Source organism: Ylistrum balloti, unplaced genomic scaffold (assembly GCF_031769215.1).
Source record: "Ylistrum balloti isolate Yb309-2 unplaced genomic scaffold, AGI_CSIRO_Ybal_v1 Utg370190, whole genome shotgun sequence".
Lineage (NCBI taxonomy): Eukaryota > Metazoa > Mollusca > Bivalvia > Pectinida > Pectinidae > Ylistrum > Ylistrum balloti.
The window spans coordinates 161,539-181,079 of record NW_026782170.1 but is presented as its reverse complement, the minus strand read 5'-3'; the positions used below and the strand labels follow the sequence as shown (position 1 = coordinate 181,079).

The window sequence follows — 19,541 nt, the reverse complement described above, 5'->3', positions numbered from 1 at the left end:
CGCCAGTGACAAATGTTAAAATTTTTAACCCGTTCTATGAAATATTTCTTGTTACTCATTAAGGAACAAGGACTGATATGTAGGAGCTACAGCGTAATTACGAATTTCGTGATCAATTATGGTATTTTTATTGGTTAACAGTAATCCAGAAGAAAGATACATTCTTATAGGTGATTGGGTTATAATATCTCATAGATTAGTTTTTTTTTATTTTTTAATTTGTCTTTACAATGTGTGTTACTAAATGTCTTGGCTTTCTTTAAAATCGTCTCCCTATGTGTGTGAGTTGTCGTGGCCCTTACCACCACTGACAAGTCTTTTGGGTTAGACTGTATGTAGAGGTTATATAACTACACTAGGTGTACCTAATAAAATGACCATTTATAGATATACTTTGGACTTACTTAGTATCATGATAGTAGCTGTGTAACATGTTATCCTATAGTAAAATGTCCTCATACAACCTCATATATTGATCACCAGTACAAGTGTACAGTAAACATTTCCACATGGTACCGATCAGCTGTTGTTGACAGTAGAGGTGCGTTCGACTATACGGAGAAACGTATCCGGTATTGTGTAAACGGAACGTATACACAGATTTTTTTTTACAATATCGATGTAAACTTCAAGTATATCTATTGCATTACTGGTGGTATTTCCACGTGCAAAATCATAAGTTTTAATCCATAGCACACTGATTCACCATTGTTTAACATAGAATATTTCACTAATTTCCACTTGCATTTCAAAGTTTCAATCTGAACTTTGTCTACAAAAATATTAATTTGTCTGTATATTTCACCTATATCGATTGGGCTCCAGTATGTCGATCTTGCCGTTTCTAATAGATGTAAATGTTGCCTCTTTGCTTATATCCTTAGGTTTGATACAAACTTAGTTGAAACGTGATGTTACATTAAGCGTGTATTGTTATAAAAGTAAACAAAAACATCAATTTGATCATTTGCCATTTCCGGTATAATATGGCTGTTCAGTTGAACTCGTAACTTTTCTAACAACGTACATCGGGAAATTTATTTATTTATTTATTGTGATAACCCGTGCTTATCAAACATAAATATAAGGATTCATTTTCTGTACCTGCATCGAAGAACTGTTTAGTATTAGTATACTAATACTTAGTATTTAATTTAGGCTAGATACGTATTTTACATGGATGGTTAATGTTAGTCGACTGTGGATACACTTCAATGTAGGATATCAAAACAATAATTACGTATGTAATAGACATTATACATGTTGAATACATTGTTGTTGACAAGTACACGACAACAAAACAAGTGAACTCCTGTTTTGAAATAACAACAACGAGACATTTATTTTTCACAGACACCTGAATGAGAACAATAAAATGTTATTACCCATAACCCTTAGTGTCGACGGCGCTTCCGTTTAAAAAGAGAGTTCCGGTATCTAGCGTACATGCGCCAGTTTCTATGTCGTCGTTTCTTATGATAATATACGGCGTTACAACATTTTTGGAATCGACTGTGACGACGTAGCGCACATTTTTGGTACTTATCCATAATATTTTGTCTGTATTTATTGCCGTAACGACTCCTTAGGAGTTTTAACCTCTGTTTATAACGATATAAGCGGTATCGCCGGAGCTTCACTTTTAACTGGTTGGTGTAATACCCGCTATGACATGGCTTCCTTCGTGTAGCCGAAACTCGTCCCAGTCGGCAGCACGTCGACGAATGTAATCTTGATACTGAACCTTCAAAAGAATGGAGAAAAAGAAGTGTTTTGATATAGATAATAAATCAAACGTTTCATTCCAACACGAACTTCTTTGCATCAGATGATATTAGCTATGCAGTGGCAATATATGATGTGACACTCTCCAAAACACTTACACATTTAGTGACATCATATACCATAGCTGTAACTTTTAGTGACGTAGTTACCATAGTTGTATTATTTTGTGACAATAGTTACCGTAGTTGTATCATTTAGTGACAATAGTTACCGTAGTTGTATCATTTTGTGACAATAGTTACCGTAGTTGTATCATTTTGTGACAATAGTTACCGTAGTTGTATCATTTTGTGACAATAGTTACCGTAGTTGTATTATTTAGTGACAATAAATACCGTAGTTGTATCATTTAGTGAACATAGTTACCGTAGTTGTATAATTTAGTGACCACAGTTACCGTACTTGTATAATTTAGTAACCATAGTTACCGTAGTTGTATTATTTAGTGACCATAGTTACCGTACTTGTATTATTTAGTGACAATAAATACTGTAGTTGTATCATTTAGTGAACATAGTTACCGTAGTTGTATTATTTAGTGACAATAGTTACCGTGCGAAATACGTACCTGTATAACTTCTATGTGAAGTACGTACCCGTATAACTTCTGTGTGAAGTACGTACCCGTATAAATTCTGTGTGAAGTACGTACCCGTATAACTTCTGTGTGAAGTACGTACCCGTATAACTTCTGTGTGAAGTACGTACCCGTATAACCTCTGTGTGAAGTACGTACCCGTATAACTTCTGTGTGAAGTACGTACCCGTATAACTTCTGTGTGAAGTACCTACCCGTATAACCTCTGTGTGAAGTACGTACCCGTATAACTTCTGTGTGAAGTACCTACCCGTATAACTTCTGTGTGAAGTATGTACCTGTATAACCTCTGTGTAAAGTACGTACCCGTATAACTTCTGCGTGAAGTACGTACCCGTATAACCTCTGTGTGAAGTACGTACCCGTATAACTTCTGTGTGAAGTACGTACCCGTATAACTTCTGTGTGAAGTACCTACCCGTATAACTTCTGTGTGAAGTATGTACCCGTATAACTTCTGTGTGAAGTACGTACCCGTATAACGTGTTAAATGATGGTTTCCTCCATCTTTTTGCATCATCCCACTTCCGTTATCGTTAGGAAGGACAAGGTCCTCGTCATCTGTCGTCTTCATCATCATCGCCGCTTTCCACCTCGCCCTTGCCTTCCGAATCTCCTCACTGGTCAACCAACTTCCTACAAAAAGATATTATCTTCAATTTTGGTTCAGTTCAGGTCTTCAGCCTTCAAAGCTAAATCGATTCTGGTACCATCACCAAACCTTGTATATGTTTTTATGGTCAGTAGATTCTGGTCATCGTCACCACACCCTGTATACGTTTTTACGGTCAGTAGATTCTGGTCATCGTCACCAAACCCTGTATAGGTTTTTTTGGTCAGTAGATTCTGGTCATCGTCATCAAACCCTGTATACGTTTCTTATGGTCAGTAGATTCTGGTCATCGTCACCAATCCTTATATATGCTTTTATGGTCAGTAGATTCTGGTCACCATCACCAATCCTTGAATACGTACGATGGTCGGGTTTCGCAGTGGTAACGCACTCGCCTTTCACCTAGCCGTCCTTGGTTCGACTCCTGGAACGGACGTGAAAAGGTTAGGGTCACCTGCCCGACCACGTGGGTTTTCCCTGGGAACTCCGGTTTCCTCCCACTGTAAGACCCCTCGCACGCTTCCATCCGGGACAACAATAGTGATTAATATAAGTTGAAATAACTTGTTTCGCATTTGTTGTAAAATAGATAACGTTTATAGTTGTAAACATTTACTTAAAGGACACTTGGGAAAACCTTTACTTAAAGGACACTTGGGAAAACCTTTACTTAATGATACTCGGGAAAACCTTTACTTAATGATACTCGGGAAAACCTTTACTTAAAGGACACTCGGGAAAACCTTTACTTAATGATACTCGGGAAAACATTTACTTAAAGGACCCTCGGGAAAACCTTTACTTAAAGGACACTCGGAAAAAACTTTATGGTTGGTTACGTTATATCGAAGTTAGCGGCTGATATGAACAAAAGGAGTGTCCTTGGTTTTCAGGTATGCATAAAATTCCGTTCGGCATTGTCAATGAATGTCTCGTTGTTTAATAAAAAGAACGCCGAACGTATCACATTCTACAGCAGGTCAATGTTTTCCCTACGATAACAGCAACATAAATTTAATTAAATTTAATTTAGCTAACTTGGTTTGCTAATTTCACAGTATTAAAAATGGTTAATTTATAAGTGTAAAAGTCGCCGTATCAAAAATAGTTAATTTATCCGCACTAAAATATCTTATTAACCCGAAGTATCAGTGTCGTCGTACTGAAATACTTTATTTCCCCGAAGTATTAGTGCCGTCGTACTAAAATACTTTATTAACCCGAAGTATCAGTGTTGTCGAACTAAAATACTTTATTTACCCGAAGTATTAGTGTCGTCGTATTAATATACTTTATTTACCCGAAGTATTCGTGTCGTCGTACTAAAATACTTTATTTCCCCGAAGTATCAGTGTCGTCGTAATAAAATACTTTATTTACCCGAAGTATCAGTGTCGTTGTAATAAAATACTTTATTTACCCGAAGTATTAGTGTTGTCGTACTAAAATACTTTATCTACCCGAAGTATTAGTGTCGTCGTACTAAAATACTTTATTTACCCGAAGTATTAGTATCGTCGTACTAAAATACTTAATTAACCCGAAGTGTCAGTGTCGTCGTACTAAAATACTTTATTTACCCGAAGTATTAGTGTCGTCGTACTAAAATACTTTATTTACCCGAAGTATTAGTATCGTCGTACTAAAATACTTAATTAACCCGAAGTGTCAGTGTCGTCGTACTAAAATACTTTATTTCCCCGAAGTATCAGTGTCGTCGTACTAAAATACTTAATTAACCCGAAGTGTCAGTGTCGTCGTACTGAAATACTTTATTTCCCCGAAGTATCAGTGTCGTCGTAATAAAATACTTAATTAACCCGAAGTGTCAGTGTCGTCGTACTAAAATACTTTATTTACCCGAAGTATCAGTGTCGTTGTAATAAAATACTTTATTTACCCGAAGTATTAGTGTCTTCGTACTAAAATACTTTATTAACCCGAAGTATTAGTGTCGCCGAGGTATTAGTGTCACCGTACTAAAATACTTTATTTACCCGAGGTATTAGTGTCGCCGAGGTATTAGTGTCGTCGTACTAAATTTACCTGAGGTTTTAATGTATCCGTACTGAAATAGTTATTTTACCTGGGATCTTAATGTCGCCGTATCATTATGTGCTTAATCTGTCAAGGATATCAGTGTCGCCATTCTGAAATAGAACATTTATCCAGCGTGGTGATATCGAGGTATTACATATGGTTAAATTACCTGACGTGTTAACACCGCCGTACTGTCGTTGTATTATGAACGGTTCAGCAACCCGATCAGTTAGTGTCGCCGAGCTATAAAATAGTTAATTAACCAATGATTTTGAATTCGTTGCATTACGAAAGTTCAATGTAACCGATATGTTTATGTCGCTGAACTATATAGTGGCTTATTTACCCGTGGTTTTACAGACTCTGTACTATAGCGTAGTCAATTAATCGCAGATATTAATGTTACCATACTAGCTGGTTAATCTACCCGGGGTATTAATTTGTCCGTAGTTTATACGTTGTATTTACCAATTGTTATTTGACCCTGGATTGTCCACTGAGTTGATGATGTAATATCGCAATAGGTGGTTAATCTACCCGGGGTATAAAATTGTCCGTAGTTGAATCTTGGATTGTCCAGCGAGCTGATGACGTAACATCACATTAGGTGGTATAACCGTGTCGCAGTCCTATGAATGATTATCTACACCCGGTATTAGTCATCATTGTTAGCAGCAGAAGCCTTGTTTGCCGTTGTTTCTAGAATGAGTCATACTGTGTTGTACATACTTCCACCATATATATACCCGCTTTACGCCAACTCTAGGAATTGTCATGAATATTTCAGTATACGTCTGAAGCGAAAATGAAGTAGAATATGTTATGTATCAAGGGTAAACCTAATAACAAGATTGTTCGAAAAGAAAACAACGACATCGAATGTCGTTTAATCTTCTTCAAACACTCAATGGGCTTCAATTAGGACTCGGAATTTATTGCATGATAACATATCACATTATCAGTTTAATATTCAGGTTAAAAGTTCTGATTTAAAAAAAGAAATGACATCCGTTAAACCATAGAGTTTGATCCTTCAGCAAATAAAAACACTACCAGTGACGAAGCTCTATACAACACATAGGTAAATCTGATGTAGCACGGTATTGAGTCACTGACCTACTGTATATACAGTTTCCTTATAATTCCAAGTAATACTGGGAACCAACTCTCAACACTTCTATCGAAATTATCTATTTTATCAAGTGCCATAATTTTACTTTGGAAAAATAATTTTAAAAAAAACACTTTAGAATCCCCGATGTCCTTTGGGACCATTCAACACTAAAGTACAACTATTTTCCACGCATTTTTATCAAATAACAAGAATGGATAATTTTGACAGACTACATTTAAATGTAAATCTTATTAATTAGTGTTCTACCTTACTTTTACAGCTGCACAATAGCAGACAAGTACACCAGTTCCAGGTTCCTAGTTGCGTTTAAGAAAAAAGGGACTCGGCACCAGATCCTAGATCCGTTTTAGCTTAAATGGAATTGTAATCCGATTCCCAGTTCCGGTTTTGTTGAATGGACTTAAGAACTAGGAACTAACCTCAGGCTCCTATACAGTATAAGATGATACATAAGATCATTATCATGGTGGTGGTTTTTAGACGTTCCGTTTCTCTTACGTCTTTGTGTGCCGCCTATTTGCTAATTTTGGACAGTAGTGACTTCTAACAGGATTCTTGACGTTGGTCAAATAAAGAAAATGTACATCTGCTTAAAGTCTTTAGAAGAAAACATGATATTTTGGAATCTACCTTTATTTTTAATCCAAGTTTGAAATTAGAAGTGCCACACATGGATTGCTGAGCATAGATCTACCTGTAAAGGAATGCTGACAGGTTCGTAAACACATATTGCGTTGAGTTAATATCATACGACACATACAAAATGACATTTCCGAGTTTCAAATATGTCTCGTGATACCCAGGTTAACTTCTAGAACGAGTCAGCGGACAAGTAAAGTCAAATTAGATGCGAGATTTTTCAACTTAACAACAGACTAAAGGCCACGGCAATATACGATTGAACAGTGTATTGGACATTATATTGGTGTGTATGTGTTCCCTAAGTTAGAGCTGTCTCCATCGCTGTCACCAAATTACTCTAAGGTTTGTTATACAATGTCAAGCAATAGAGCGATAGTTCTAGTATTCACCGTCACCTGTTAGGGAACGGTGGCAAGGCGATATCAGATAAATTAAACTGCAATAGTCTAAAGTGAGTGTGTTATAACAATATGTCTGACTTCATATTAAACCGACTTATAAGTTAACTGCCTACATATGAAACTGTCTTCCCTGGTAACTGTCTACATGTTTAACTGGCCTCAGTGGTAACTGCCTTTGTATGTAAACCAACCCCTCTGCTTAACTGCCATTGTATGTAAACCAACCCCTCTGCTTAACTGCTATTGTATGTAAACCAACCTCTCTACTAGCTACCTTTACATGTAAACCATCCCCTCTGCTAACTGTCTTTATATGTAAACCCATCCCTCAACTAACTGCCTTCACATGTAAACCCACCCCTCTACTAACTGCCTTTACTTGTAAACCAACCCCTCTACTAACTGCCTCCACATGTAAACCAACCCCTCTGCTAACTGCCTTCACATGCAAACAAACCCCTCTGCTAACAGCCTTCACATGTAAACCAACCCCTCTGCTAACTGCCTTCACATGTAAACAAACCCCTCTGCTAACTGCCTTCACATGTAAACCAACCCTTCTACTAACTGCCTTCACATGTAAACCAACCTCTCTACTAACTGCCTTCACATGTAAACCAACCCTTCTACTAACTGCCTTCACATGTAAACCAACCTCTTTACTAACTGCCTTCACATGTAAACCAACACCCTGCTAACTGTCTTTTCATGTATACCAACCCCTCTACTAACTGCCTTCACATGTAAACCAACCCCCTGCTAACTGCCTTTACATGTAAACCAACCCCTCTACTAACTGCCTTCACATGAAAACCAACCCCACTGCTAACTGTCTTTACATGAAAACCAACCCCTCTGCTAACTGTCTTTACATGTAAACCAATCCCTCTGCTTACTGCCTTTGTATGTAAACCAGCCCCTCTACTAACTGTCTTAACATGTAAACCAACCCCTCTGCTTACTGCCTTTGTATGTAAACCCACCTCTCTACTAACTGCCTTTACTTGTAAACCAACCCTTCTACTAACTGCCTCCACATGTAAACCAACCCCTCTGCTAACTGCCTTCACATGTAAACAAACCCCTCTGCTAACTGCCTTCACATGTAAACCAACCCCTCTGCTAACTGCCTTCACATGTAAACAAACCCCTCTGCTAACTGCCTTCACATGTAAACCAACCCTTCTACTAACTGCCTTCACATGTAAACCAACCTCTCTACTAACTGCCTTCACATGTAAACCAACCCTTCTACTAACTGCCTTCACATGTAAACCAACCTCTCTACTAACTGCCTTCACATGTAAATCAACCCCCTGCTAACTGTCTTTTCATGTATACCAACCCCTCTACTAACTGCCTTCACATGTAAACCAACCCCCTGCTAACTGCCTTTACATGTAAACCAACCCCTCTACTAACTGCCTTCACATGTAAACCAACCCCACTGCTAACTGCCTTCACATGTAAACCAACCCTTCTACTAACTGCCTTCACATGTAAACCAACCTCTCTACTAACTGCCTTCACATGTAAACCAACCTCTCTACTAACTGCCTTCACATGAAAACCAACCCCACTGCTAACTGTCTTTACATGAAAACCAACCCCTCTGCTAACTGTCTTTACATGTAAACCAATCCCTCTGCTTACTGCCTTTGTATGTAAACCAGCCCCTCTACTAACTGTCTTAACATGTAAACCAACCCCTCTGCTTACTGCCTTTGTATGTAAACCCACCTCTCTACTAACTGCCTTTACTTGTAAACCAACCCTTCTACTAACTGCCTCCACATGTAAACCAACCCCTCTGCTAACTGCCTTCACATGTAAACCAACACCCTGCTAACTGTCTTCACATGTAAACAAACCCCTCTGCTAACTGCCTTCACATGTAAACAAACCTCTCTGCTAACTGCCTTCACATGTAAACCAACCCCTCTGCTAACTGCCTTCACATGTAAACAAACCCCTCTGCTAACTGCCTTCACATGTAAACCAACCCTTCTACTAACTGCCTTCACATGTAAACCAACCTCTCTACTAACTGCCTTCACATGTAAACCAACACCCTGCTAACTGTCTTCACATGTAAACCAACCTCTCTACTAACTGCCTTCACATGTAAACCAACCCTTCTACTAACTGCCTTCACATGTAAACCAACCTCTCTACTAACTGCATTCACATGTAAACCAACACCCTGCTAACTGTCTTTTCATGTATACCAACCCCTCTACTAACTGCCTTCACATGTAAACCAACCCCCCTGCTAACTGCCTTTACATGTAAACCAACCCCTCTACTAACTGCCTTCACATGAAAACCAACCCCCTGCTAACTGTCTTTACATGTAAACCAACCCCCCTGCTAACTGCCTTTACATGTAAACCAACCCCTCTGCTAACTGTCTTTACATGTAAACCAACCCTTCTACTAAATGCATTTACATGTAAACCAACCCCTCTGCTTACTGCCATTGTATGTCAACCAGCCCCTCTACTAACTGTCTTTACATGTAAACCAATCCCTCTGCTTACTGCCTTTGTATGTAAACCAGCCCCTCTACTAACTGTCTTAACATGTAAACCAACCCCTCTGCTTACTGCCTTTGTATGTAAACCAACCCCTCTGCTAACTGCCTTTGTATGTAAACCAACCCCTCTGCTAACTGCCTTTGTATGTAAACCAAACCCTCTGCTAACTGCCTTTGTATGTAAACCAACCCCTCTGCTTACTGCCTTTGTATGTAAACCAACCCCTCTGCTTACTGCCTTTGTATGTAAACCAGCCCCTCTACTAACTGCTTTGTATGTTAACCAACCCCTCTAAATATATAACCGACCCATTTGTAAACTGCGTATTCTTGTAAGTGACCTTTCAACTAGATGCCTCTATATAAACTGCCTACATACTTAATCGACCAATGTGTAAACTACCTATGTATGTAAGAGAACCTTCTGTTCTGCGACCCCTCTATAAACTGCCTGCTGATGTAACATATCCCTCTTTTAACTGCCTACCTACAGTAAGCATCTTGTGACTATCGACTGAACGGTCGGATGTACTAGGCTACTATGGTTAACGAACAGCCAGTGTGGTTGACTGACAGGGGTTTACAAGGACGCATATTTGAGATAGACTATTTATGGAACCAATTAACTATTTATATATATAGTGTGTTATATGCCACACTCAACCTCTCATACTGAGATGCCCGTGGCGAAACTATTTCAATGTGTTTTCATATTTTACCTCTGGAATATACATCACAATTTTATACATGGAGTTATTAAATACTAGAGGTAAAAACTCGGCCATTATTCTCCACTTCTTGAGAAATGAGTAGAAATATCTTATCTTGTATATTCATTTGGGTGAACCTGAATATTTCTGGAATTTCTCGTTTTTATCCCGTGTTTTTTTCTATGTTTTAAGTTATCCATTCCAGTGTTATCAGGTTTGTATTACTTGAGCGATCCGGGTTTCCCCGTCAATTATCTGAACTCAATATGTTACGATATCGCACAGGGAAGACATTAGCGTAACTGTGTGTGATGATTGACTTCTATCAAATGTATATTGAGGTCATTGCTTTGTTTGTGTAAACTGTTTAACACTCTTTTGAAGACGTTGGAATTCCAATTCAGTCGACACAAAATAATTTCAACACATGATTGATCAACATGACATCGATTTAATTGACTTAGCAAAGTACCAAAGCGTCGACATACCGTATAGAGTTCATCCTGACAAACGATCACAAGAGTGAAAATACAGGATCGAACCCGTTACGTCCGTGGTGAAACCAGTCACAGACGGCACGAGGGCGAAACGGAGACGCAAGAAAAAACCGTCTTCTTCATCAATGACATTCACCACATAAAGCTTGTTAAACACAGTAGCTAATATAACAAGTGTCAGATCTTCCTAACTTCATTTTGAACGAGGCATTATCTCGTGGGAAGTTGGGACAATCATGATCCCCCCCCCCCCAATATTCTTCATCAACCTCGCTTTATACCCTATGTTGTAAATTTGGTGTTGTAATTTAGCTGTTCTATGTATCTTTCATGGAAATCGTGATATTTAGAACAAGCGCACAGAATTAGCTGAGACATGTAAACACCATTGGTTGGGGAGAAGGAATTTTACTATCTAAAGATGGAGACCTCACAGAAGGTCTATCGAAACCATCACGCTTATCTTGCAGTTTGATGGAAAGCTGTCCCTGTTGGAAGGTCGAAGTAAGCAACTGCTGCAGAAGAGTCTGTGTCCTAGACCTCCATTTTATTGAGTATATATGACGGACATGTTAATTACATCGCTTGTTATTTATGAGTGCCATGAAATTGCAGGTTTTGGCAAGCACTTTGTGACATATTTTGATAAGCTCTTCCATAAATACAACCTCGTACGTAAACAAAAGCAAGTTAGCCAAGACAGGGACGCAGTTCCGCCACTTAACAGCGATATTGACAGAAATTCAGTCATAACTATGACCATGTTCCGCTTACTTTTTGTGACTCAAGCGTTGCATACTTGCACATGTTGTGTTGTATATTACAACACAGGCGACCTGTATTTAAAATTTTGAGGGTTTGGGTAAATGGATTTCAGCGTGGTAGTATATTCGCAACTATGGAAGCATGGACTTGGCGAAAGAATATTCCATTGCGTTCACGTGTTTTTTAATACAATCACAATATAGACACGGATAAATATTGGTACCGAATATATCGAGCACATAACACAAGATAACGATACAGTGTTTAGGATTTCTCGTCAGTTTTTCGAATATACACGAAAATGTGTAATTAACCAAATTAATGTTATAAGGTGTGTATACATTTCTATTTGTAGCTGATTTTGAATGAGCCCAGATTTAACATGTTTGACACACCACAAATACTGTATATAGACGTAACGTCCATATGACAAACTTATCTCAGAAGTATTAAAGGGTTTTGATATCTATTATACTCGTAAGTGTCACTGGCCGCTTATATCATCCGTAAGAACATTGGAAAGGGGAGGGGGACTGCCACCATATTATGTCTGGTGTGTTCCTATACATTGTATATACTTTGGATTATAACCGGAAGTACACACAAAACGGAAGTAAAATTACTGCCATCTGTTATTTTATTACTGTTTTTGTGAGGATTATTTTATCGGGATAATTTCATTTTCGAAATTTGAATTCGTATTGAATGAGGACGCCGTTTGATCAACTTCATTATATAGACTGTGTGTTGTTGGGAGGATCGCAGCCATTGAAAAACTTCAACACATTGCAATAATTGATTCCTGTAATTTCCTGGTAGAAACGTCGCGAATTTTAGACAGTTGATCTAATGAAAAACAGGACGAAATGTATAAACCACTCACCATACACTTTACTATAATTCGTGATTTCATTCAGGTCCATAAGTCATCCAGGACGTCAAACAACATTAGCTGGTTTGGAGTGATATCCGCCCACACGAAATGCTTCTACAATATCGCTGTAATCTTCATATGTCATACAGATGTATGTGTGTGGACGTCACCTGGGTCATAAGTGCGTGTACAAATTTCCTAAACAAGTTTCAACTTCAGAACAAAGCTTTCACGTATCAAAATCTCTATTGGTACATTTGCGGAAATTTCAATGAAACAATTTTGTCAGATTCTTAAAATTTCTTAATGAAATACATAATTTGTTCTCACGATTTTACATCTCGCCATCTTTGTCAGACTGACTCCATTTTTCTTACACATTGGAAGCATATTCTATCTAAATTATGTTTTATTTCTGTATTTTAAACATACAATGGTGATCCTTCTGTAGCATATGATATACAATTCTGTGTACATAGTTATACATCGTGAATAATTATTAAATGCGATAGACGTCAAATTACAATTTTGGGTTGTGAATTAATAGATAACTCTCTCTTCTTGATTGTCTTCATTGTGACGTTATGATTAAAGTCTGCAAGTGTGTGACGTCATTGCGTTGCCTCATTGATGACGTCACAATAAGTCGTATTACACGAGTTCATACGCAAACTGATGATGTAGATGTATTCAATCCTGTGATAAAAATGATTATCCAGACACAAAGTTGGAAAGCTAATATTCAACGAATCCAATACGAATATGCAGAAGAAATCAGCGTTTTATTGTACAATGTGTCGCTTTCACTGATAAATAACCGCGCAGGTGAACCGGAGATCAACATAATTACGTCAACTGGTTTCACACAAAAGATAGATTGAATTTAAAGGTAAGCTTAAAGGATTGTACAATGAATTTAATAACACTTTTCAATCCAAATTTGAATTAGATACAGCATAAAAATGATACATTAAAATACGTCGTGCGACTGTTTCGCCCTTTTCCGACTCCTACATGACACTAAGGTTTGATAGTGTTGAAAAGAAGGAGATGCTACTAAGGCTGATGGTGTCGAAAAGAAGGAGATGATACTAAGGCTGATGGTCTTGAAACTAAGGAGATGATACTAAGGCTTATGGTGTTCAAACTAAGGAGATGATACTAAGGCTGATGGTGGTCAAACTAAGGAGATGATACTAAGGCTTATGGTGTTCAAACTAAGGAGATGATACTAAGGCTGATGGTGGTCAAACTAAGGAGATGATACTAAGGCTGATGGTGCTGAAACTAAGGAGATGATACTAGGAGCTGATGGTGGTCAAACTAAGGAGATGATACTAAGGCTGATGGTGTTTAAACTAAGGAGATGATACTAGGAGCTGATGGTGTTCAAACTAAGGAGATGCCACTAGGAGCTGATGGTGTTCAAACTAAGGAGATGATGCTAAGGCTAATGGTGTTCAAACTAAGGAGATGCGACTAAGGCTGATGGTGTTGAAACGAAGGAGATGATACTAAGGCTTATGGTGTTCAAACTAAGGAGATGATACTAGGAGCTGATGGTGGTCAAACTAAGGAGATGATACTGGGGCTGATGGTATTCAAACTAAGGATATGATACTAGGAGCTGATGGTGTTCAAACTAAGGAGATGATGCCAAGGCTAATGGTGTTGAAGTTTAGGAAACGACGAAGAGAAATCAATATGACCGAATTAAGTGTCAAAATAAAGATTCGGGGGTGCACTGGCCGATAATTACAGAAATCTCATAGTTTTCGGCACTGAATGAATCAAAAATATACCAAGTATTAAGTGATTTTCTGCATATGGGATAACTGAAGGATTGGGCATGAAAACAGTGAATGCTAAAACATTGGGTTAATTTTCCATCAATAGATATTCGAGCAAGTTCCAAAATGCAATATTAGACAACTTGAAACAGGTGTTTACTGTCACGACTCAAATCAAATCAAATCAAATCAAAGAGATTGCATGTTCTTACTGAGGATTACCAAAAGACAGTCTTCTGGATGTAAACCATAGAGATTGTATGTTCTTACTAATGATAACCACTGGACAGTCTTCGGGATGAAAATCATAGCGACTGCATGTTCTTACTGATAATTACCACGGGACAGTCTTCGGGATGTAAATCATAGAAATTGTATGTTCTTACTAATGATAACCACGGGACAGTCTTCGGGATGTAAATTATAGAGATTGTATGTTTTTACTAATGATAACCACGGGACAGTCTTCGGGATGTAAATCATAGAGATTGTATGTTCTTACTAATGATAACAACGGGACAGTCTTCGGGATGTAAATTATAGAGATTGTATGTTCTTACTAATGATAACCACGGGACAGTCTTCGGGATGAAAATCATAGCGACTGCATGTTCTTACTAATGATAACCACGGGACAGTCTTCGGGATGTAAATCATAGAGATTGTATGTTCTTACTAATGATAACCACGGGACAGTCTTCGGGATGTAAATCATAGAGATTGTATGTTCTTACTAATGATAACCACGGGACAGTCTTCGGGATGTAAATCATAGAGATTGTATGTTCTTACTAATGATAACCACGGGACAGTCTTCGGGATGAAAATCATAGCGACTGCATGTTCTTACTAATGATAACCACGGGACAGTCTTCGGGATGTAAATCATAGAGATTGTATGTTCTTACTAATGATAACCACGGGACAGTCTTCGGGATGTAAACCATAGAGATTGTATGTTCTTACTAATGATAACCACGGGACAGTCTTCGGGATGTAAATCATAGAGATTGTATGTTCTTACTAATGATAACCACGGGACAGTCTTCGGGATGAAAATCATAGCGACTGCATGTTCTTACTAATGATAACCACGGGACAGTCTTCGGGATGTAAACCATAGAGATTGTATGTTCTTACTAATGATAACCACGGGACAGTCTTCGGGATGTAAATCATAGAGATTGTATGTTCTTACTAATGATAACCACGGGACAGTCTTCGGGATGTAAATCATAGAGATTGTATGTTCTTACTAATGATAACCACGGGACAGTCTTCGGGATGTAAATCATAGAGATTGTATGTTCTTACTAATGATAACAACGGGACAGTCTTCGGGATGTAAATCATAGAGATTGTATGTTCTTACTAATGATAACAACGGGACAGTCTTCGGGATGTAAATCATAGAGACTGCTTTCGTTGGTTTAGACTTTGTGTACCCACGAATTTATTTTACAGTTTACAGTTAAACGTCTAAGTTTCCCATTTGGAACCAAACGCAACATCTGATTTAATGTTATCTATACAAGAAATAATTACTGGAAAACAGAAACAAATGAGTAAGTGAAATTAGTTCACAGCCAATAAACAAGTCCTCCAGTCAGCAGGAACAGAGCCATTATCGTGTCTGTGGCCAAACCTTGTATTCGGAGTTTTTTTGCGTCTGTCACAAACCTTGGGAGACAAATGCAATAACAATTAAACATGACTGGGTGTAAGATTATTACGGAATCTGTTAGACTATATAATTCCCATAAATCCTTATCACAGGCGGATCACATCAGTAACATTTTTAAAAATGTTTTTTGAGTTTGGTTTGGTTTTGTTATTGTTTTAATGTCACTAGATAAGATCGAAAACCAGACGACACAAACCGCCGACATGTAAACAGCCAGTCGGATTTAACTGGTCATTTCACAACAAAGCGGATCCAAAACTCAGTGTGGATTATGATCAAGAAGAAATATATTATTGATTGATTGATGGATGGATTAAATGATTTTTATGAGCGAAAAGGTAAGCCTGTACAATTTGTCTTGTCACACAACTTACAATTTGTCCTGTCATACAACTTACATTTAGTTATAAAGGGCATGACGCTGTTGTTTCGAACTTACAGGATTTTTGTGTTAGTATGATACAATGATATTCATGTAACGTTTGATAAACAAAAGTACTCGCCGATATTGTCCTTTGTCTTGTGAAGACGAATTGGTATAAAGATTTAACCTGCCTGTAAAGGTTAATGTATGATAAAAACCACGGAATAATTTCGCTGATACTAATTAAAGTACATATATATTGTACAATGATCTGGATTTGACCTTAAACAGCAAAACATTTAAGAAATATTTCAATCGTATATACAATACAGAAGCTGACATTAAAACGCCCAAGACGGTTCTTCTCCATTTAATAGATTTGACATTTACTTTCCGCGATATTTCCAATACGACCTGCTTGCGTATGGAGTTACTACACTGTTCAAGCTGTGTAGAGCCTAGCCACACAGTCGCAATTTTTCGACTGGTACGATTAAGACACTCGTTATCGAAATCACAGCGGTAAGATGACAGTCAATGTTTGTATTCCGTTTAGTTTTTGTGTAAATATATTTTTGTGTGTTGATTGTTTTAAATTCTGATAATGTTTTATATTAAGGGTACACTATATCTTTTTTTTTCTGTTTTACTTCAGTAGATGAAGCAGTGATCGTTCACTAAATTATTTTACTTCGCGATTCCTTCATACAGACGATTTTGTAGAAAGACTAGACAACCTAACGAGTAAACAGCTGGGAAGGAGTGAATAAGGCAGACATCATTTAAATGTTGTACTACAGTGTTAAAGGTGTTAAACGGTTCTTCAAATGCGGTCTTTTCAGTTTATCCATGTGCGTAAATCATGGCGGGTTTTTTTCTGCATCATCGAGACCAGTTAACCATTGATTCCGATCTTTTCAATGATTATTTAATGCGTCTTTCTATGCAACCTGACAGCTATCAATACGGCAAGTCTACAAATGAACTCGCACTTAACACTTCTTGTCCCATTAAGATGAAATCTTTCGTTTTTACGTAAAAGATTGTGTACAGTTAAATAATAACAAGGAAGTTAATTAATAGTGGCGGCCACAATATCTGGGATTTCCTGAAGTTTGTGTAGTGGAAAATGATAATAATGATATTAGTGCACTGGAAAGTACTTCACACACACATGGTATTTAGGGGTGATCATTCAAACCCTAGCTAATTGGAAACATCTTTCCAGTCAATTTGTATGTTATATATGGGTTTTTCTAGTTTATATTTATATTAATTATATTAACCTACATACTATGTAGCCTGCCAACAAGATTTTTGAAATATTTTGTAACTTAAGTATAAATAATATGTATACACGTGGTAAATGAACGGCGAGCCCGTGAGCATGCTCCCGGGGCGACATAACTACTGACAGGGCAGGGTTGGTTAGATAGGAGATAAGTATAGAAACACGTGCGTATGTACGTATTGTAGGTTTTTACTACAGTATGATGGTTTCATCGTAAATTCACGTCACTACTATTCACAGAACGTCAGCTGAGCTACGTGCCAGCACCCTCAGGAGTTCTGTAATCTTGTCAACCATCGTATCAGTATAACGACACACATATCATACTGATAATCATTATTTTGGAATGTTTTGTTGAACTGACTACACATTTTCAAAACATTTTATAAAATTATAATTGTGATGGTTTGAAATGCGTTTCCTATGCATGTGAAGCTAACAATCCAATTGTTGTGTTTACTACACGTTGTTTACTACAACTTACTACGCGCAGCATGTGTATACAAATATATATATATTACATATATATATATAATATCCTGTCCCATACATTGTCAATAGCATGACTACATGTTTCTTGAATAGAAAAAAATGGTGTCAGGTATATAAAAAACTACTGCATATAAAAATAGATGTATGATATTATAGAAGAACATGTAGCAATAACCTAGTACATATGAAAGTCACTGGCTTACCTTTGGAACCGGAGTCGTAATAAGCCGGCCTCGATGTATTTACCATCCGTAAACCAGCTAGCACACACAACCAGCAAACACACATAAGCCAAGTGTCATACAGCATGCTCTTCTGAGGGGTGCCGAGTCGGGATGGTGTCCAAAGTTAGCATCTCAGCAGATTTCATAGATAAAAAATCACAATTGCCATAAAAAAGGAAACAATTCTTTTGCCCTCCTGTAATTGTTTTTTACATTAATTGTTATCCACTAAAACATATTTAATGTGACGTCTTTACACAGGCCGAACACCCTCCTCCAAGTCCTGACCCTCGCACGGGCAAATTGGCGGAATGCAGACATGGAGAGACGTAGTGTTCTATAGAAGCATTACGGAGCTCGGCCGCTATACATGTATTCACCGTAGGGTTATGTACATACACACAGCTTTTCTTTCATGACTCTTGGATGGTCATATTTGAAACATGTTTTTTTTTACTTTTTGTTCAAATAATGTCCATATGTATAGTTTGTTGCATCCATTGAGCTCCCAGTAAGGTGTATGGGACAGTTAGAGTATCACTTTGTTAATTCTACAGTAATTTAAAGCCATCTTCACACAATAAATCGGATGATCTCCTTCAAATTACTTTGCATTTCTTCTACATGACCCAAAGTTTTGTCTCCTATACGAATGGCGTACAAATCGTCTCCCTCTACTAAGTAAGTCACCTAAATGGTATTATTTTATCACAGATTGAACTTAAAAGTTACCGGAAAACTTTAATCCAGGACCAAAGCAATGTATACATCTCATGTCAATTTTGTAATGACCGGCTTTGCAATGTACACCGCATGTAAATTTTCACCCAGCTGTCCTGAGTCAAGGCGATAAGACACGCCCCCAACATCCGAACAGCAAGTGACATTGGTGTTTTCTGCCGGATTTTTTTAATGTATTCTGGAAGGCAGTATAACATTATAAAGATTTTTGCTTTCAATGCAAGTCGATTTCAATTAGGCGCTGTTTTAAAGGGTTAATCATTGTCTATACGTTACACGCTTTACCTGGCAGTACACGTAAACACATGATTCATCCAATACTATTTGTCCGATAAGTCCTGATACCACACCAAAACCAT

The 19,541-nt window shown here is 37.7% G+C and overlaps 1 protein-coding gene across 1 annotated transcript; it reads right to left on the bottom strand.

Moving 5' to 3' along the window:
- Positions 1 to 1,394: 1,394 nt before the first annotated feature.
- Positions 1,395 to 18,546, bottom strand: LOC132551292 (uncharacterized). Its single transcript, XM_060215419.1, has 3 exons — positions 18,421 to 18,546; positions 2,858 to 3,019; positions 1,395 to 1,744 (listed from the first exon to the last, which is right to left on the bottom strand). The coding sequence occupies exons 1-3, from the start codon at positions 18,524 to 18,526 to the stop codon at positions 1,395 to 1,397; spliced, it is 618 nt and encodes a 205-aa protein (XP_060071402.1). The 5' UTR covers positions 18,527 to 18,546.
- Positions 18,547 to 19,541: the final 995 nt, after the last annotated feature.

What these genes read in the sequence shown, in the direction of transcription:
- LOC132551292 (XM_060215419.1), bottom strand. Translation starts at nt 18,526, where the DNA reads ATGCTGTATGACACTTGGCTTATGTGTGTTTGCTGGTTGTGTGTGCTA. An exon ending in TTACGACTCCGGTTCCAAAG is followed by an intron (nt 3,020 to 18,420) that starts GTAAGCCAGTGA and finishes ATCTTTTTGTAG; the next exon opens with GAAGTTGGTTGACCAGTGAG. An exon ending in TCATTTAACACGTTATACGG is followed by an intron (nt 1,745 to 2,857) that starts GTACGTACTTCA and finishes ATTCTTTTGAAG; the next exon opens with GTTCAGTATCAAGATTACAT.